Here is a 22,244-nt window from a genome sequence, read left to right as displayed (position 1 = left end):
AAGAAGCTACATAGAAAGCTATCTGTATTGTTTGGAAAAGCAGTGTCTCGTCCAGTCACTTAATCAACATAATTTCTGTTACCATTAGCCCTATTAACACTACATCAAAGTGCCTTCAAACCCATTTGTATCCTTAAGTGAACGTTAATCATTTCATTTTTACTTTGAGTAGATAAAGACAAAAATGAGAGCTTATTAAGTGAGGCTTTGCTATGGAATTTTAACATGCAGCACACAGGTTTCTTATCAGAGCTTGCAGGCGATGTGTAGGGCTGCATGCCCAAAACCTCTAGCATCGGTAGGGATAAGGTCTTTGCTCTACTCGGGCAGCAGTGGGATACATTTCAATCAAATCCTTAAGTGGTGGTCAAGCCCTGCTCATTGGGTAAGCACATTCCGGCTCGTGTTTGCCTTTCTCACGGGATACTCAGACACACAAGGATTTCCCTGAAATAGGGCCACTAATGCAGTGGTGATGTCGCATAAACTCTCACGCCTGCTGACCAACTTCCCCTGGTACTTTTGTTTGTTGAGCCGTAATCCATCCCCTCTGGCAAGTTCCTCCACGCCCACTCTAATATCAATGTGTGGAAATAAATATTCTCTACAGGATTTCAGACTGGTTCTGTGGAGGCGGCCTGCCGGAGAAATCAAAGAGCGTGTGACCAGAGTCCCAGATCATGTTCTCTGCTCAGTGGCATGTTCTCAGGTGCCTTGGCCTTGCTTTGAAACTCTGCTCCAATGTAAATACAGTACTGACACCAGGGCCGATAGCCTATCCAGAGCTACACTCCAGAGAGCACAAGGAAACTGAGAGAGGGAGGGAGAGGTTCGATACAGAAAAAGAGAAAAAATATGAAGCTGGTCAGAAACAGCTTCTGAAGCATTGATCCAATAACTTACTGAACTGTAAACATGATGGACATTTGCCCTTAATCCGCAAAACACTCACCGGTTAACCATGTAGAAAATCTATAATGTCACCACTTTGCTTTAGAGCAAAAACTAATAAATCCAGTGCACATTTTTTTTTCATAATATGGCATATACTGCAGATAACCCAATATAACCAGCCACTTCAAAGATGTCCTTATTTAACATGTTACTGTGTGAACTGTAAGCTATCCACCAACATCTGCTTTCCCCCCCCATAGGTACATTTACCACAGAGCATTTTTAACTTGAGATGACTCAATGCTAGCAGCTAGTCCAATGTTTCCAGTAATTGTGCAAAAGGAGGCTAATCACAACCCGCAACCATTTCTCTGCTAGACAAACACAAGAAAATCTGACAATCCATGTCCCTTAAACCACTGGTCAGCAAAGCCATGGACTTTGCCAGGTGCTGTAACTGGGTGGAATTTACTCCAATATGCGAAAAGCTGCTGATCATCGAGAAAAACGCACCATTTGTTAATCTTTCAATTTTTGGGAGTTGGGCTGGAAACTTCACGTCAATGCTGCATCGACTAAAGCTCAGACAAGCAGCTTGGTGTGTACTTTTGAGCTCAGTGGGCGTTTCAAATTTTCTCCCTCATCCAGGGAAGGCCAGCCCATTTCTGCTTACGGCTGTAACTGGATTTATTTCAAATTTAGTTTCTCATTATTCATTTGATCAAAAGTCCTTAACCTCCTCAGTTTCTGTTCCCAAACAAAACAAACGCAGCAATCGATGCCAAGAATTAGCAACCCGGTCTCTCTGTGTTTATGCTACTCTGTTGTGTGTGCAGATAACTTCTTCAAAGTAGTGTTAGTCTGACAAGCTGATAAAAACAATTAAAACAGTTAAATAGTTAGGGAAATGCATATTTTTGATTAGGTGCAGCTATGACTCAAAATGCAATTACATCTGGCGTGTTCTCAAACAGCATCAACTTAAGTACCAAAATAGCAGCACTCGCTGCTACTCGAAATCTCCACACCACAATGAAAAGTTTGTGCCTTTTAGTGAATGAAAAGAACCCATAATAAATAAAAATGACAGAAACAAAGACAATACGGGTTAGCAGTATGACTGCAGTGTAGTTACAGATGATAATAGCACAGCGGGAAGACAATGACCAAAAGCTCAAAACCAAAAGCATTTAGAGTGTAGTAGTGTGTGGAGTAAAGCCAAGATAAGGGTTTGTCCGGGGCTGTCTGAGGACACAGCAATAAACACAACAGCTGCTGGCAGACGAGGCAGGTAAAGAAGCTGAGATCGCTAAGTGCGTCTCCACAACATGACCTCTAACCTAGAGCAGGGGGTGGCCTGTTCTTGAGTTCTAATGAAGCAAAGGCGACACCTGGACCTCCCAGGGGAGTCCAGACGGAGCCAGTGACACAACTAGCAGCCCTAAAGCTTTTTAAGCTTCCTCTGTCATAACATATTTATAAATCAAATTGCCCACAAAACGCTTCATAGTAGAAAGGTGATGCTGGTTAGTAAGTTATGTCTGTCTGCTCCTCTATGGTGTGGGACGCTCTCGTCATCCAGCCGAAAGCTCTTCCTGGGGATTGTTATCATCAGCTGTAATTAACTTGAGGTGATGCAGCACTGCTGACCTTTTCTAATTGCTCTCCATCCCGGGGCCTGTGCTAGCAATTAGCTTCAGCAGGCTCTGAAGGCCAGGACACACCAGCCCGATAATCGCCGTCGTAGAGTCGGGAGGGGGCGGGGACACGAATCTGTTTGGTGTGTGCCGTGAAATCGGTCGTCGTAGATGTCGTCGGGCTTCTTTTGAGCCGATTGAACATGTTCAATCGGCTGAACATTGAACATGTTCAAAGTGAAGCCCGGAAGTGAGGCGGGTAGCACAAACAGCTAACAACAGTTAGCCATCGTTTTAATGTGTTTGTTTGTTTGTTTCGTTCAGCGAGTACTCACATGCATCAACCCTTGTTGACTGCTCGACACTCTCTGCTAAAAATGGTGCTCTTTATGGTCCATAAATATAAATACGTATTTCTATCTATTTTTATGGTCTAGAGAGCCGTCCCATCATTTCCGGCTTCCGTATTTTTTCAGGCCACAATACAGATTAGCGCCGCCTGCTGTTATGGAGACATTACGTCCCGCGCAAGCGCAGAGCGTGCGGAAAGTCAGCAGTCGGTTTGGTGTGTTCTTTGCACTTTTTCGGCCGTGACGGGAAGACTGGAGCTCCCTGAATCGGCAGTCTCCATTTTCGGGTAGTCGGACTGGTGTGTCCTGGCCTTAAGGCTAACAAATGAAGGGAAAAACTTAAACGGGGCTCACAATAGAGACTGCGATTGGGCGATACAATCTTTTGAAATGTAAACAAAAGGGAGAAGGAAAGAGTTATTGTGGGTTTCAGCCATTTACTCATGTGCACCTAATTGTGCATTGCCACAAGCACAATTATCTTCTCCTTTGATATGTGTTAAGCAAAGTAAACATATACTTAAATGAAACAGAAGACAATCTCCCCCCAGACGACACACAAATGCTACAAAAGTGTTTTGTTCCTACTCGTGCATGTATTGTTTTTCCTCCGGGCGACCACTGGACTGAAACCTGAGCCCATGTTGGAGCGGGGGCTGGAGTGTAAACAGCTGACTCAGCCACCCAGGAACCAAATGTCTTGGCTTGGTTATTTTATGTAGTGCTCCGCCCTGATCCTACACAACATGGATTTATATCCTGTTTGCAGGGCCTGGACAACACACAGATACAACATGCACAGTCCAATGCAACAGGACGAGACTGACAAGCAGACTGTCAAAGGACCGTTGTTTCCATCCAATGCTCTCTGCAGCCTAATAAAAGCAAACATGAATCCTGTGGAAAAGTGGTTTAATTTCTACGCGTATATCATAAGCAGTACTTAAGTAGCTGAAGTTAAGGAAAAGCCTCTATGACTCAGTTACTAAAACATTCATAATCTTAGGATAAACCACAGTGAGCAGTCCATTTAGCTGTTTAGTCTCAGAGTATGTTAATTCACACCTAATCTGAGGGACAGCAATGTGTGGTTAACCAACATTCAGGGACAACATTAAACGTCATAGGCAACCAAACCAACGCAGCACACATGGCCTAAACGTATGTAGAAAAACACCCCAGGTTTATCAGGTAAATAAGTCAGTATCTTATTCTAAATGTTCCTGTCCCGCTGTAGGCTCATGATACACGACATACATAACAGTACTGATAAAAAGATTAGGTAAATTGATTAGACAACCAACACAAATATCAAACAAAACAATGTTGGCAACAGATTCATTGTTTAACCGTGACATATCACCGCCTTTTAAGTTGATATGGTGAACAGTTGCTTTTTTACACAAAAAGCAGTCACATAATTATTCATTTTGAATGGTGATTCTGGCCACCCGATGAATGGAAGCATATTTACTCTCTTTTATCTCTGATTTTGGTCCTACTCGAGATACATACCTGTCCCTTTAGCTGGTAAATGTGTCATGCAGATAGTACATGGTGGGTTTATGGAGCTTTGTTTACTGAAAACAACAGCCAAAAGTGACCCTGTGAGAGCTGGCAGTGAACCAAAACAGTTGCGGGCCCAACACCTAAACAATCATTTGAAATTTGAGATAATATTTCGCAAAGACAAAGATTAGTGCAGATTTGGGTGATCTTCTTTCTTCACAGTGTAATTTAAACGTTTTAATACAAAAAGATTTATTTTAGCTGCTTTAAGTTATTAATCAAGCAGAACCCCCCCCCCGCCCCCCCAAAAAAAAAAAAACGATCATATACCAGCTTCTCATATGTGACGATTTGCTACTTTTCTCACTTTTTTTTGCAAAGGGTGATTTGAATATCTTTGTGTTTTGGACCACTGCTTGAAAAAAGAGCTATCTTAAGATGTAACTGGTATTAGCAATTTTTTCTCCACAATTTTCTGACATTTAAGAAACTTATGATACTTTACTTCATAGATTAAACTAATTAAATCGACAATGAAAGTAATTATAAGTTGAAGCCCTAGATGACAGGAGGAGTAAATTAGCTTTCTTTTCATACCAGATTGAAGTGCCCTATAGTGCATCATTGTCAAGTGGAGGATTTGGTAGACTCACCTGTGACAAGCTCCCGCACTTCTGCATCTACAGTCTTTCTCAGCAGGCGTAGCAGAGCTGGGATGCCTCCTGCGTTCTTCACAGCTGTCTTGTTGTCATCCATGGCTTTGCCATAAACGAGGTTCCTCAGAGCTCCACAAGAGTTCTTCTGGATATCAAGCACCTTGTGGTCTAATAGGTCAACCAGATGTTTAATTCCTCCCAGTCGACACACCTATTGACAATGAGAATGAGATCACACACAGTCATGGTGGAGAAAAAGATTCTGACCACTACCAGCATTTCTGCAGCTTGTATACTGCGGAGTGAGAAATCATGCATTTATTCATGTTACAAGAGCATTCACACGCAAGGAATTTGTTCACACAGGTTACAAATTATTCAGAAAAGCAATGCTAATCTATGACCACGGAAAAAACCTTCACCACAGAATAAAGTATTTTAAAAAGAGCAAAGTTCCATTCTTATCTGGAGAAATGGATTTAGCATACTGGGAAAAAAATAATCATTGTGATATGCTGACATTTGGCTAAGAATAGAACAAAAAATCCATTTTGCAAATCGGATGACTTAATCCTCTTTCTGTACATTTCTATCACAAATCTCTACTTCTTTCATCAAAACGCATTAAGCTGAGCTAGGAAATGCTTGACCTTTAATGTTTGAAAGGAAGGAAAGGTCGTAACGATGGGTTCCTGTGTGTCTGTTTAGTATTTTATGCGATGGGTGTTTTTTCATTGGCTTAAGGCATGAGTGAGCAGAATCAGTAGATTTTGCCTCTACAAAAAGGGTCTGCTGAGTCGTGGTATCCAAACAATTAATTAATTTATTGCTCAAGTCTTGAATGGGACAAAAGGGCTAAAAATAGGCTCTATAATCCAACAGGCAAGGAGAGTGAGATTAGCCAGAGGATTTGACAGATTTGGAGAGCTGTCATGTTGCTAATCATCGGTCACTGCAGAGGAATCTACTTGGTTCTAAACAATGAGTGGGTTTGGGTTGTTATCTTAATTGATTGCCTTTGTTTTATCATAAATAAATGTACTGGTTTTCTGTGAGTCTTGTGTATGACTTCTGTTGCCCTGTCCGACCAACGTTTAGCACAATTGCTGCATTCACCCATTTGCGCAGTAGAGCAAATGCTGGAGCTTCTGAAATAAACCCCACGTTGAAATAAGATGCATCTCCATTTAAATGTGTCGCAATTGGCACTGATGAATGCACAAAAGTATGAGTGCATAATTGTCAGAGGTTGAGGTGGTTAAGTACAGAAGTTGACAGTCATTCCGATGACACACAGTATGGGATCAATGGAACGACACCTACCTCAGCTTTAATTCGATTATCGCCATAGCACAGGTGCTGCAGGTAGGCGGCTGCGTTGGCCTGCACTGAGGGGAAGTGATGCTGCAGCATGTGAATCACCTCCGTCAGCTCGGGGTCACGCCACGCAAACTCTCTGAAATAACAGGTGGGGTGAAAAGATATCAGCGCCACAACAGAGGCAGCTACAAAGTTGTCTCCTTAAAAAAAACATTGGCACAGTTTCCCTCAAAGTGAATACTTCAGCACCTCATGGCAAAAATTGATAAGCCAAGGAATTTACATTCACATCCAGCTGAATGTGCTAAAACATGGTAGTAAGTTATATATTAAAATGTCTTCTGTCTGCTATTAAATTATTTTGTATTATTATTATTATTATTATTATTATCGTCATCATAAATTCTACTTCCTCCTCAAACTCTTCTTGTCTACACTGCATCACATACCATAGAGCCACAGCTGAACGTAATTTTCCTGTTGAATATCTTAGGGGAATATTTCCCTTCCATGCACTCATTGAACGGACCTGAGTCATGGTCGTCCACAAGTAGTTACACTACAGCATTAAATTACACTGGTGTAAACAAAGCTCCAAATGTGCAAGGTCAGGTTTTTTTTTTACTACAGAGGTCAACCCACTCTCCACGCTTACACACGTCTGTACGACAAGAGCAGACGCAGCACTTCCACAGTGTATGTGAGAATCCATTGTTAAGCGGCCAGGCATAGTAGAGCCAGCTTAAAAGCTTGAGCCGCATGTGACTAACTCAGGGGGGCTCCATGTTTGAATAGTAAGAGGACACCGGTGTTGACCCAGCAGAACCGGGGTGCCTTGTATGCATGCATAAGTGCTCCCTTTGGATGACCGATTCCTGCCACACTACGCTCATTACAGGGCAACTGAGTACATCCATTGGTTTAGAAACACAGCAGGACACTAAAATGTGAGCGATATTTACCTGGGGTCCTTCTGCATGCTGTCTATGGAAGGTGAGCGGGCGGCACCGTCGTCCACAGCAACAGGCTGGCGGCCGTAGTTGGGATCGGAGGGCCGGTACTGGGCTGAGCGATACGGATCAGCATAGGTGGCCGCTGTGTTAAGAGCATAGTTGTTTCTTTGGTAGATCATGGCACTGCGCTGGCTAGATGTGCGCTGGAGACTCCCCACACCTTAGGGCAAGGAAAATAAAATATTTAATAAAAATTCAGAGAAAGTTCAAATTCGAAAAAATCCCACATGAGCTGACAAAGCCATGATAGTGGATATAAGCAGCTTTCAGACCTTTTTTAAGCAAGCTTTGCACAGTGGTAGCAAACTTTAAACCAAGCTGAGAATGCACACATGCGGCCGTTCCGACAAACTCTGCAAATTCTAAAATCTGGAACCAATTAACGGACAAGGATAAAACACAGCTCCCATGGTTCCACAAAGCACAAGTCTTCTTCTTCAAGGGGTCTGGCTTGCTTGTCGTTTTGTTTTTTACAAGACTATGTTTAACCAGAGGTATCCTGCAGAGTGGATCCTGCTGCTTTTCAAAGAGCTACAGGAGAACAGAACCTGCTCCATGATCCACAAATCCTTTTCCGCGACTCATTTTCGCTCCTTCTCGCCAGTGTATTCGGAGGCCAACTTCACCAAACACAGCAGAGAGGGAATGGTAAACCATGACCAGCTCCAAGAACAGTCAGAGACACACCAGCAAAGTGGAAGCATAACAAACATGCAGAGAAGTCATCTGTCCAAACACAGGTCCAATATTCAGTCGGAGAGCATCCCCCGTCAGTCATCTTTTCCCTCTTTCATTTGCTCTAAATTGTATAATGACCTAGTTTTTTTTTAAATACAATGGGTCACAAAACACAGGACTGCATAAACAAGCCGGTAGGATTTAGCCCTCCTCCTCCTCAGCAGAGCCACGTGATGTGTGGCAGTGTGACTGCTGCGCTGGTCAGATCCCTATCAGACTTGCAACAGGACTGGGCATGTGCGTGCACCAACTCCCTCCTCCCAGAAACCAAGGCGTCAACTTGTGAGGCTGCTCCAAAAACACAATTTTTCCCATCAGTGCACTTCATGTGTTGGACGGCAGCACCATCCTGCAATATGGTTATCTCCCGAGATGTGACATAACAGTGCCAAAGACATGTTATAAATAACACTGTGTAACCGTGCAACTGTAGCAGAACTATCTGGATCCCATTCCTCATAAATTCAGCCAAGGATCAACATTTCTGCTTTGAATAAAATCCTCTCCTACACACAAAAAAATAAAAAAAAGCTTACAGAGCAAGCTTCCAGAAATGCCAAAGAATGCAGGGAAAGCTGATGGGGAGGAAATGGCCCATTGAAATTTCATTTCACAACATGAAAAAAAGAAATCACTGGGATCAAATTGGATTTTTCTAATGAGTTAGCGCTCACAAAGACTCCATATTGAACACTGCCTACAGCTCTGCTCCACTCTCCTTCTCTCTATATGGCGGGCACAAACACATTATAGTGGCATATCTTTGGTGTGCTCCTCTGCAGCATCAATAGCAGTTATTAGTGAACTTATCAGGCTAAGCAGATCTCCGGTGTGCCAAGGAGAAGGCTGAATGGAGTGTGTGTGGCAGTGCGAACCAAGCATGTGTATCTGATGCAGGAGGGGACGATGAGGCCAGAATGCCTACATCAGGAGAACAGATTGTGTAGATGTGGCTAACCAAGCTCTCCCTTGGCCCCTCCATCCTCCTTCTCATTCTCAGTGTGACACACGGGTAATGGACTCCTTTGTGGCAGGATGACATGTCAGTACCTGCCTATTAACTCATGTCTCAACCCCCTTCCTGCCGGACAGTGGAGGGAGGAAAGGAAGGGAGGCAAGGAGAGGAGGGGGTGACAGAGAGAAAGAGAAATAGAGAGCCAGAGAAAAAAGAAAGAATGAAAAAAGAGACAACATGTGTAGCGCTAAAGGGCAGATAGACAGAGAAAGGGTTTTTCTCCAAAAGTCAAGGGGGCCCTGGATTAAATGGAAAAGGACTTTAGAGAGATTTGAGGACAAGGGGAACATCTGTAGCGGATAAACAACAAAGTGTTCCGTGTGGCTGCTTGAAATGAAAATGTTATGAGAGAAATAAATAGCGCTTATCTTGACCTGCATGAAGATACAGCACGGTGAAAGAGAACAGAGGGAAATAAAGAAATATGAGAAAACCAAGTGGAAATTCTGGTAGGCTTGGAAAGAATTCAAAACAAGAACATTCTATGACGAAAACATATTGTATGTCGTTTGTGACAAAAACAGATTGTATGTCGTTTGTGAGCTGTCGCAGGGGTTGCCAACTTGTTTTGCTCCAAAGAAGCTTTTTATATTGACAACATTGTTGCAGAACTCACGGGGAGGGAATAACAACACTTATTAACATGACCTTATTAAGGGTACTAAACAATATTATACGATATAAGTTCTCATAAATACCCCTTCAATATTTTTGTGTTTTACTCATTTAAACTATCTAGGTGCAACGGTAATGAGAACACAGTCAGTGTTCCAGACAGACCGAGGTCCAATTTATAAGGAAAGGACATAAATGATTGACATAAATAGCCTATACTGTTGTAAAATAATGATTCAGAGTTTACTCATGGTCTGGTAGCAAATATTCTTGGCCAGGCACCAGTCCATAGCTCAGGGGTTGGGAACCACAGATTATAACGATTGTCATTTTTTTTAAATAATAGACACGGGTTGTGCCATACATCCAGCAGGCACAATTACAATTACACCTTCCAAATAACAGTATATCAACAATTACCTAAATATTACACCTGCATCATTACTTTTTGGTTACCAGGTTGCAGACTTCGACACTTTTTTTTTAAACACCTGACATGTGACATAAAAAGGTAACCCTTTATCCCTTGAATTGTATCAATCTTATCTGGAAAGATTTGACACAAACAGTGCATTTGCTATTATTCCAACATGACAGTCCTTAGACAAGAGGCAATTAAGGAAATACAAAAGGACATTGTGTTATAATGATGGCATGTGTGGGTGGTTTGCCATTGTCCTTACATGGAGTTGTATTTTTACTTGCCATATAAATAATGTGGGACCAACCTGAGGAGCTCCTGTAGAGGGTGCCCTGCTGTGTGTGGCTGGGGCTGCGGTACAACGGGCCCTGGAACGTCCGATCCTCGTAGATTGGTGCAATGTGGCGATCCGGGGACATGGCCGACCTCAAGTCCTGGCCGAGCTGGCTGTGTTGACTAGCATATGAGCTCCGTATACCTGAAAATGTTAGGAGACTGGTAAGCAGGAGAATGGTGTAGGGAGTATACAGTCACAGTATAATAACTGATGTGTCAAAGGTTTGGGCGCAGTTAGATGTCTGAAACATTACATATTGTGCAAAATAAGGGTGATATAAAAAGGAAACGGAAACAAGATGGTAGGTGTCTTTGCTTTATATTACATAATTTTTCAACAATATGCTTATCTTAGGCTTTTTAAATTATTCCCACCTCCCAAAACCTACTAGACAGCTATAGGTTTCCATTAATTCTGTTATGATATGATGAGGGACTTGATACTTGCATGACTAAGGTAATCAATCATACTAAACAACATGTCTCCTTTAATTGCTGTCAAAGTTGATATCATCGTTGCATGGTGATGCAGTTCACTGATTTGAAAGTTCTGAATGACCATGATACAACAGTGAGGAAACCGTAGTAACAAAAAATGACAGTGGACATGATGTTCACTCTCAAGCAATGCAAGGCAAGTACGAAAGTGAATTCCAAATTGAAACAAGCACGACATAGTTGGGGATATGTGAGCAATATAAACATATAAAATACAAGGCAGTAAATACCTATAAGAGCTACAGACAATCTTATATTACATAAAGTTGGCATAAACAATGCCCACACCCAAGTCTGCTACAAGTGACCAATTGACTTTCACACTAATTTGAATAAGATTTTTTTTTTTTGCATGATAGAAGAAATACACGTTACGATACATTTCATTTTGACACTATCTTAATACGTTGAAAATTGAATCCCAATTTATTTCGAATTCTCTATGGAGCTACAGAGCCTGGACCACACAAAGTCAACTACAAAGAAGTAACACTGACAAAGACAGACTGCCTTACTTTGTCTGTTGCACTGTAAACGACAAACACTCATGCCTTGCAAATGGCCAGTCGACTGCCAACACACACATTCTGAACTTTGCCAGAAAGAAAATAAAGAGTATGTTCTGTTGTTATCGTTAGTGCTTCAATGAACATTTCAGAGAGAAGAACAAAACAAACTGGCTAGCCATCCGTTGCCATGACATTCTGGATCTAAATTAAAAGACTTCTTGTTTTGTTGTTGCGTTGCATTGCGTGGCTTCAACCTGCAGGATTTTGCTTGTGGAGGAAGTGAATACCAAATACTATTCTAAACAGGTAAAAGCGAACCGCCATTGAAGGCCAACAAGAGCCGACAGTGCTGGACCAAGAAGAACTAGAGCATGGCTGGAGCAGATGTTGGAAAATGTGTAACAAAAAGGCAACAGCTCCCGTAAGCAGCCACAGGCAAACCTGACACGGGTGAGAAAAAGAAGCACACGGGTGAGTGCTCCAATTAAAACTCCTTTGACATAAAGTCACTATAACAACAGGCTGTGCGAGCAGCGTGAAACAGCAAGCACCGTCTGATTCAGCTTCAGTCCAGATGTGAAGCAATAACAGCCCAATGAGGCAATGACTCTCTCCTTCCATATCAAAAAGACCCTCAGCCCATAACTGAGACTCCTCAGCCCATCCCCTTCATCCCGTCAACCAATCTCAACACACCGAAATATCCAAACGCAAAAACAGAACAAGGCTGTGTTCTTTCTTGAATACGGGGACATCATACTGTATGTATGAAGTTTTCCTGTGTTATTTTCCTTCCATGTTAGTATCGCATTCCCCAATGTGGAAGTTGTTCATATTGCTGCACATATTGACAGAACAGATGTCTGTTTCAGTTTAGTTCTGGTGTTTAGTTAGAAAGAGACAAGTTTGGTACAACTATAAGAAATCAAATTTAAGAAAATTAAGCGCTTCATGCTAGCACCAAATGACACTGTAATAAAACATTTATCATAATATCGTCACCAAGCTATTATTACTGCACATGCAGAGCAGTATTCTAACCCACCACTGCAGAGACCTAGGATTAAAAGCAGATAGAGGGCGAGCATAGTTATGTGTTTCCAAAAGCACATTTGGCTGTGTTTGAGGGTGAAAGAGGGCGGCAGAGCACACTCGTGTGAGGGCCCTTGTCACTGTACTAATCATTAGCACCGGTAGATTGGGGCACTTTCACAGTCAGGTGGGGGAGCTGGGAGGACAGTGTGAATATCCTGCATATCACACCCTCTCAGTGAAGCCCATTGCAATGCTGAGTTAAAAGTTAAAGTTAAAAAGATCCTGTTGGTCTACATCTTTTCCAGATCAACAGTAGAGTAAACAGCTTGCACACGGAAAAACAGCAGCAAGAAAAAAAGTTTTCTTCTTAACACAAAGTACAAAATTTAAATTATGTTTTTGCATTTGTGTCAAACCTCACATCAGAGAAGCTCATTAAACTGTGAAGCCCGGTGGACCGGTTCACAGTTGGCAAATAACTGCTCACTGCACATTTCACGAGCCTCCAAACGTCACTTGGGTTTTCTCCAACTGCGTGAGCTCAGACTGCTGCTAAACACCAACTCTGCCATGCAGAACCAGCTAAATGAGGGATTCTTGTCACACTTTGAGAGAGAGGGGAAATTAATAAATAATTTGTAAGCCTCATTTGGGAGCAGAGGGCCTCTGGGGGCAAGGTGTGTGAAGATTTTAGATGTAGAGGCACCAAGTCAGCGGGCCAAAAGACCCGCTAACCTGGCTAATCTCTAGCTGCATAATAAATGCATTAGTGAATTAAGGAACCAGATAAATAGTTAATGTGTATTAAAAGGACCGTTGTATTCAATATTAAGTATTGGCTAAGACGAAAGACATGACCAACTCCCCATAAAAAAGAGGGAAAACCATAACTTATCGGGTAGTGTAAGTTTTGATTGGCCACCAGGCAGGGGGGCGAAGTGGTAATGAAGACATTTTATAGAAATCCAAATGGGCCTCTACTGCTTTAGCTGTACAGGGTCAACAAAGAATGTGCATACACAACACACTCTGGTAAAGAACAAACCAAGTCTAGAGTATTAAGGAGTAAATGAGCATCCCCTACCAAAATGGTACAATCCTACCTTGACCTCAAGTCTGAACATGGGTTTGTTGTTCTTTGTTTTTGCACTGCGTTTACATTGTTTAATTCCCCTGAACTTCATTCCCACTCCACACCTGCTGCCTTCCAGGTTGTCCCTCTATTGTTTAAGAATTTCTTGGCGGAGAAACCTGCGTTTCCATCAGCAGTCCAAAATAAATTATTTTCAACACTGTATAATAAAAGAAATGAGCCACTCACTTACTGCAATGCTTTTAAGAGCGGCTTAAAGGGCTTCAGGCAATCCGAAGCGACAATCTCAGAGCTTTTAGTCTGCTCTCTCGTGGTGTTAATATAATACTGTAGGTTCACAATATCAGACCTTTCATTGGATTCTGTGTTAAGTACCCAACACAGCTTTGAGGCACAAAGGGTTAAAGTTAACTGTGAACCACTTCCAAACAAGTTCTCTTTAATATCAGGCATGTTGTAGTGCATGGCAGAGAATATAACTGAGGACAACTGAAATATGCTGCTGGTGTGTGCTGTAGTGGCGCTCTCCCTCAAAAGCCAAGGAAGCCTTTCAATCTGTAGCCAGGCACACAATAGCCACTAGCAGCAGCTTGGCAAAACAGTTCAGCTCCTCTCGTTCAAAGGTTTTGAATGGGGCTGAGGATATGTAGAGAGAGTAGGTAGAGGGAAGACACAGGGAAAGGCGGGAGCAGCAGAGAAGAAAGCAGGAGAGAACATAATAGGGGGGAGGGAAAGAAAGCAGGAAAATGAAAAGAGGGTTAATGAGGCCGTCTAGGACCACCAGAGACTTCTCATCCCGCGTAAAGCCTGGCTACACGAACAACAGCTTTTGGCATAGCTGTGACCGAGTGAGAGGGACAGAATCTCCCAGGCACAGGAGCCCTCATGCATATCTCTCGCTCTCAGCAGCCCGAGACTCCTGAAAGTGGCAACATTCAAACAACCTTAAAGGAGGCTAATCTGTCCGCCTTTCTGTATTCTGCTCCCAAGATGAGAAGGGGCTGCAGTCACTTCGAAAAAAGCATCTGCAAATTGTCAGCGAGAAATAACACACTGCTGTCCATTGAGGATGAATGGCCCACATTCCTGGTGCGTTATAGTCATTTCAGCCCCCCTTCCCCCATCCCCAGCCCAGCCCTCTCACCATGGCTATAACAGATCACACTTGGCAGAGGCTAGATGAAGGGGCGGTGGCGTCTTGGCGCGTGCTTGCTCCGGAGAAACAAACACTTAAATGGATGCAGCTGACTGCATTCCTTTTTTTTTAAACCCTCTCCAAACAAGCAGGAAAACCGGCAATGATCACCAGAAATATCCTAAAAAGTGAATATAACTATGTAAATAAAGCATACAATAGTAAAACCTACCACCACAGCCTGGCTGTCAGGTTAAAGGTTTGCCTTTTCCCCTAGCTCTTTCTTTGGCAAACTCTTGAAATGGACATTTGGCGTAATGAGCACATTATTAGAAACAATTTGTCTTCATTTTTCATTTTTGAACTGCAGAGGGAAGGTAAGACTTCCTATCAATGACAGTGCATGGAGGGGAGCTAGGTGGGAGGGAAGAGAAAGAGAAGAGATCGTAAAGATAGGATAAGACAGAACAAAGGGAGATAAGTGCGTTTAAAAGAAAGTCTGATGATGCGATCATCCCATTTCCTTCCAATATGACTAATCAAACATTTGTTACAAATTGCTGGCTTAGAGGTAAGGCTTCAAAGGTGAAGTGACTTTGAAAAAAGGAGGCCGCAGTGATTAAGACAGGAGGGAGGGAAGAAGAAGGACATATGAGTATCGCTCTACCAGAGATTTAAAAAGAGAGAGAGAGAGACAGAGAGAGAGAGAGAGAGGGAAAGAGAGAGAGAGGAGAACTAGGCTGCTGTCTCACTCCGCTCAAGAGGACAGACACTGAAAACCCATTCGTGTCTGCTTGAGACATCATCACTCATAGCTGTGTGACATAACTGCCTACTTACAGGAGCCCGCAGATGCACCTGAAAATGAACGTCTGACAGGAGGGTAACACATCTCCATAAGATGGGGAATTCTGGCATCGAAAGGTCAAACAACCTCTGTGATTTAAGGATCATTTGGATCTTTAAAGGTAATGGACTGATTTATTTATCCGTCACAGGGGACCTGTGCCAACAAGGCTGGGAAACATAACAAATTGTGACTAATAGCCCGCAAGATAGCACATAGCCCAAAACAGCTTCTTGTGAAAGCTGATCGATGGAAGTGAAACCCCAGCAGAAGTTGTGTTTGTCTGCATTTTCAGCCAATGCTCCATACTATAAAGAATATTTAGTATAGGGTGTTTAATAAATAAACATTTATTTTGAAACTTTAAAAGCCTTCAGATCTGTAAAGGATTTGAACCGAAGATGATTGTATCTATTGAGCTCCAAATCAAGTGGCATTATATCAAAAAATATTGTAATAATGTTTTTCGCCAAGTCCCAGCGTTTCTTTGTAGATCATGTTGTTGAACCAGTGTAACATGTTGTCTTAAAGCTGATAACAAACTACAATATACATGCACATTCAATGGTAAAAATGGCAAATGGTTGGAGACGAATGTTTAACCATAAAAAATTAAAATTTCGATATGCTACAGCTACATGCAAACACAGTACAATGGGGATGACAGGACACCGATGTCACAAAACAATATGTTCACCTTGAATGTCATCATCAACGAGGGCGTCTGAGGGTATCGCCAGGCAGCATGAAGTCAGGCAGAAAAAAGTCCATTAACTTTGGAACAATAGTACAGTGATTTGCTGAATAAGTGCTTCCTTTGCCTTTTGGAGGAAGACCAAAAATGTGCTTTGATCTTATGGTAGAACCATGCTTTCTGCAGTTAAAATGACCTCTTTCTCCAGCGGAAAAACCTTAAATTACTGAAATATCAACATAAAGCTGTGTAAGACCTGTTGGTTTTCATTATTTGTCAAAGCCACATTAATATGTACAGGAAATCGCTGGAAAATGAGGGCTAAAAATGAATCAGCACAGGCTGGCCTCTCCCTTTAGCTGTGGGGGAACATTGGTTTGCTCCACAATTTGCAACACGTTTTGCTAGGAAACAGGAGCGAGGCCTTGTATTTGCCTCTCTCTCCTAAAAGGATGACACATGATCTAGTTTGAGCAGGCAAGTTCTCTAATTACTAATACTATACTTACTAGTAAACTACAGACACACACACACACACACACACACACACACACACACACACACACACACACACAGTCACTACAATATAGTAACTCACTATATTATTATAAAGTAAGCAACAACATAATGGATTTGAATGTAACTCCATTATTTGCTAGTATTCAACTACATGGGGACCCCTCTAAAGGAAAATTACATATTACCGGTTCTTATTTAAAACGCAAACTGAAGCTGTTTTCGCATAAACACCATGTTTACTTAACATTGAACAAATGCTCTTGATATGCTTCCTCAAATCGAAGAGCAATTTAACAGCTAAAACTTTCAACCAAATAGGGCATTGAAACATGGATTTTCAGCCTAGTGTATGTTAGCCTTAATATTAGTTCGTGAAATACAGTATAATATTAGTGAATGGCCATATCAGAGTCAGTTGGGATATGTGAAACTCATGTTCTGCTAGCTTTCTTATGACGTGCACAACATACTCACACTCACACACATATTAGAAATGTCACACTTTTGTGATATAGGCTAACTACAATAGGACTACTGGTGGTTTCCTATTCTACTGTTAAGAGGAAAAACTAAGTATGATTAGCAGTTGATTGTGGACTTTGCGCTAATATTTGTCTTCTTGCAGTAACTATGTCTTGGCTACCAGCCAGGACTACCACTGACCTCACACTGGCTGTTTCATTTCAGATTCAATATGCTGCCAACAGAGCCAACAACAACAAGCACAAAGCCTTCACAGTCCAAATATGTACAGCCTGCACTACAAATCCTTAAGAAGTTCAGAAGAAAATTTATGACATGCAATTATGAAATGTCATACTACAAAATTGAATTACTGAATTTTAAAATGTGTTGTTTATTTGATAATATATCAATGTTTCCATGTGTTGTCGGAAAAAATCGGATTATGTCAATGGATCAAATCTCGAATGCGTGTATGCCCTTCAAGTTGCATGTGTGGCTCTATTCTTCATGGACATTACAACCCTGTGTTTCTCTACTGGGCATAGTGTGTGTGTGTGTGTGTGTGTGTGTGTGTGTGTGTGTGTACCTGTGAGGCTTTCAGGTCGCGTCATCCTCTCATAAATGTCGTAGCTCTGGGGTCCGTAGGGGTCAGCGTTGTGGAGCAGTGAGCGGGGCAGAGTGGAGCTGTAGTGCTGGGGCACGGCGGTCATGGTAGCTCTGACTGGAGATGAAGAGTGACTGGGCTGCTTGGTCAGCGGGGGGTTGGCGCCGCCGTCCGCCATTGTCAGAGGAGAGCCCATGCGGCCCGATGAGGAGGCTGTGCGGCTGGCGCTGCCTGACCGTGAGTTCATGGAGCCCATGCGTCGCAGGGCTGCAGGAGAGTTTTTCTGCGTGGAGTAAGGGGAGCTGCTCACACCGCCGCCACCTGTGATGCTGCTGGTGCGCTGGGCTGAGGGCAGGGTCGTGGAGAATATGCTGGAGAGGGGTTTGGGTTCCGTTACGATAGGGGAGCCGTATGCACTGCCAACTGAGGTACGCAGGGAGCCACGGGAAGGAGACAGGCTGCTGGCGTAGGCTGGCGAGTGAGAGCGAGAAGGCACTGAGCTCACTCTCCGCATGGCACGGCCAGGCACTGCTGTCGTGACTGCTTGAACCTGCAAGACAGACAGAAAACAATATGGCCTAATGGATTTGTTTCTTGAGTCTTTAAGGAGCTAAAAATGATTGACACTCATTTTGTAGTCTCTGCTATAAGTTGACTTTTGAAGCCGCATTACATAAGCCAATACATAACAGGGCATGTGTTTCCTTGTCTCTACAATTCCTCCCCCTGCCCTCTGTTGTGTGTCACAGTGCCATTTGGTTTCTCAGTGGTCTGTGTGTAAGGCGCTGTATGAAGCATGATTATGTTGTGTGTTCAGCGCACTGTGAACCTTCTGTACATTTAAGCCGTATATTGCTATCTTAAAAAAATAAAAAACTGCAACAGAAACTTTCCCGTTTCTCTTTTGTCGTAATTAAATTTCACCAGCCCTTGAACATTGCGAACATAACTGTGCAATAAAAAATATTTGTTATAGAAGCCAGTGTTATTCAGTAGATATTATTTTACAGATATATGTTGTGCAAGACGAGAGCAATATGTTGTACGTGCAGTTGCTGGCAGTACCTGGGCTGAGGCCTGGCCTTCGGCCCTGGCATTCCTCTGCAGGGTAGTAGTACCAGTGCCAGCGCCTGGAAAGGAGTGCTGCATCCTCAGCTCAGCCTTGCCCAGGTTCTGGCTGCTGATGTAGCCACTGCTGGCATCCTGGTAGCCACTGTCCGAGTACGAGTTCATTTGTGTTGAACTACGCGAGTTGCCTGTGGACCCTAAGAGAGAGAGAGAGAAGAGAGAATGAAATAGAGAGAGAGAGAGAGAGAGAGAGAGAGAGAGAGAATGAAATAGAGAGAGAGAGAGAAAGAAAGAGAGAAAGGAGAGGAACAGGACATAGGCACATCAGAAATGGCTTGATAATAGACATGACCTTTACCTAAGCGGCATTACTAATGACAAACGGCTCAGCAGGGGGGGAACTTTTCTACCACCCTATGAGAGTGTGCCACAGCACATTCTTCAGCCCTTCGTAAGCTGCGATAAAGGATTGGTCGTTATCGGTGACACTGAATGTATCAGGTATGGCAAAAAAGGTGAAAGACAAAACAGGCGTTTAGGCATCATCAAAAGAGAAGCAAGCAAACAATTTGTGGTTGAACAATTGCCATATAAATTTAGTGGGACAATGCTGAGGTGAGAAAACGAAATTGAGTTGGAGAAAAGAGTTGGTTACAAAAGATGGAGAGAATGCAATGACGGACCCTCACTTTCATGGGGGGGGGACTGCTCTGGGGAGTACAGAGGCACCTGCTCTGACTCAGTCCTGATGCGGTAGCTGGGCGACTGGGAGCTGTCAGTCACCCGAGACTTGGCGTCCCCTGAGCTGGAGACATCTTGGGAGACAGAGCAGAGCAGCGAGTCACACACAGAGGAAGAGCTTTAGGTCCGCAAACAATAACAAAGATTTGGCTTTTGGATGCAGAGATTATAATAGTCATTAAAGCCGCTTACAATTTTGTTGAGAGGAGACAATAACAGACAATGATTTCTGCAACATTAGTTTCACGCTTGTGTACAGTTGGTGTCATTAAATTTCACTGGTGTGCTAATTTGGAGGGCCAAAATAGCTGTCTATATGACTGTGTATAGCCATGCTCCAAAATATTTTTTTTGTACTTCAAACGTTCCTTACAGCCTCGTCACTTTATGCAGGACAACTACCAGTGTGGCCGACAGGAACTGGAATTAGCCCTCTAATGTCCCTGTCTAGAATGCCTTCCAATATTCACAATCTAGTTAAGCGTGAACAGTGTCAAAGGGTTACTCTGCATTCACTAGAACAATAGGCAGCTAGTGGATGGAAACCGGGAGGCAAACATTGGCAGCCAGTGTCTGTCAAATCCTGCCCCGTTAGCCGGAGTAACAATGAGAGCTGAATCCCGTGAAGAAGGCGCTTTGTTGCCCAAGCTGACCTGTTGAATAAATCCGTTGACACATAGGCCTAGCGTGTCTGACAACTTTCCATCTTGCACTCAAAAAATACAAAGATCTAAAGTTGCCCATTTACAGATGGGACTTCAACAGGTCTCGAGTCAGATTATCAGAAAACACCTTTGGCATGACATGTTGTGAAAAGGTTCAGTCACCTGTTTTTCTGTGCGGCGTTATAGCATCTATAGCAAGTCTGCATCAAATGTCCTTGATATACAGGTCCTTCTCATATAATTAGCATATTGTGATAAAGTTGATTATTTTCCATAATGTAATGATAATAATTGAACTTCCATATATTTTAGATTCATTGCACACCAACTGAAATATTTCAGGTCTTTTGTTGTTTTAATACTGATGATTTTGGCATACAGCTCATGAAAACCCCAAATTCCTATCTCAAAAAATTAGCATATCATGAAAAGGTACTCTAAACAAGCTCTTAACCTAATCATCTGAATCAACTAATTAACTCTAAACACCTGCAAAAGATTCCTGAGGCTTTTAAAAACTCCCAGCCTGGTTCATTACTCAAAACCGCAATCATGGGTAAGACTGCCGACCTGACTGCTGTCCAGAAGGCCATCATTGACACCCTCAAGCAAGAGGGTAAGACACAGAAATACATTTCTGAGCGAATAGGCTGTTCCCAGAGTGCTGTATCAAGGCACCTCAGTGGGAAGTCTGTGGGAAGGAAAAAGTGTGGCAGAAAACGCTGCACAACCAGAAGAGGTGACCGGACCCTGAGGAGGATTGTGGAGAAGGGCCGATTCCAGACCTTGGGGGACCTGCGGAAGCAGTGGACTGAGTCTGGAGTAGAAACATCCAGAGCCACCGTGCACAGGCGTGTGCAGGAAATGGGCTACAGGTGCCGCATTCCCCAGGTCAAGCCACTTTTGAACCAGAAACAGCGGCAGAAGCGCCTGACCTGGGCTACAGAGAAGCAGCACTGGACTGTTGCTCAGTGGTCCAAAGTACTTTTTTCGGATGAAAGCAAATTTTGCATGTCATTCGGAAATCAAGGTGCCAGAGTCTGGAGGAAGACTGGGGAGAAGGAAATGCCAAAATGCCTGAAGTCCAGTTTCAAGTACCCACAGTCAGTGATGGTCTGGGGTGTCATGTCAGCTGCTGGTGTTGGTCCACTGTGTTTTATCAAAGGCAGGGTCAATGCAGCTAGCTATCAGGAGATTTTGGAGCACTTCATGCTTCCATCTGCTGAAAAGCTTTATGGAGATGAAGATTTAATTTTTCAACAAGACCTGGCACCTGCTCACAGTGCCAAAACCACTGGTAAATGGTTTACTGACCATGGTATTACTGTGCTCAATTGGCCTGCCAACTCTCCTGACCTGAACCCCATAGAGAATCTGTGGGATATTGTGAAGAGGAAGTTGAGAGACACCAGACCCAACACTGTGGATGAGCTTAAGGCCGCTATCGAAGCATCCTGGGCCTCCATAACACCTCAGCAGTGCCACAGGCTGATTGCCTCCATGCCACGCCGCATTGAAGCAGTAATTTCTGCGAAAGGATTCCCGACCAAGTATTGAGTGCATAACTGAACATAATTATTTGAAGGTTGACTTTTTTGTATTAAAAACACTTTTCTTTTATTGGTCGGATGAAATATGCTAATTTTTTGAGATAGGGATTTTTGGTTTTTCTTTACTTTTTTGCCAAAATCATCAATATTAAAACAATAAAAGGCTTGAACTACTTCAGTTGTGTGTAATGAATCTAAAATATATGAAAGTCTAATGTTTATCAGTACATTACAGAAAATATTGAACTTTATCACAATATGCTAATTATATGAGAAGGACCTGTATGTGTTACTTATAACAACACTGCTATTTCTCA

The 22,244-nt window shown here is 42.8% G+C and overlaps 1 protein-coding gene across 6 annotated transcripts in view; it reads right to left on the bottom strand.

Annotated features, from left to right (window-relative positions):
- Positions 1–22,244, bottom strand: part of pkp4 (plakophilin 4) — an 80,852-nt gene that overhangs the window by 10,473 nt on the left and 48,135 nt on the right. For 5 of the 6 annotated variants that reach the window (XM_080038582.1, XM_080038580.1, XM_080038584.1 and 2 more), the window contains 7 exons: positions 19,655–19,786; positions 18,969–19,168; positions 17,886–18,453; positions 10,476–10,646; positions 7,329–7,539; positions 6,370–6,502; positions 5,044–5,257 (listed from right to left, as the gene is read on the bottom strand). In XM_080038582.1, the coding sequence (XP_079894708.1) occupies positions 5,044–5,257; positions 6,370–6,502; positions 7,329–7,539; positions 10,476–10,646; positions 17,886–18,453; positions 18,969–19,168; positions 19,655–19,786 (1,629 nt within the window). The remainder of the gene's footprint in view (positions 1–5,043; positions 5,258–6,369; positions 6,503–7,328; positions 7,540–10,475; positions 10,647–17,885; positions 18,454–18,968; positions 19,169–19,654; positions 19,787–22,244) is intronic. The other variant, XM_080038581.1, reaches the window with a different exon arrangement.

The sequence above is a fragment of the Ammodytes marinus genome (assembly GCF_949987685.1).
Source record: "Ammodytes marinus genome assembly, chromosome: 12".
Classification (NCBI taxonomy): domain Eukaryota; kingdom Metazoa; phylum Chordata; class Actinopteri; order Uranoscopiformes; family Ammodytidae; genus Ammodytes; species Ammodytes marinus.
Note: the sequence above shows the minus strand (reverse complement) of the source record. Positions and strands in the feature narration are given on the sequence as shown.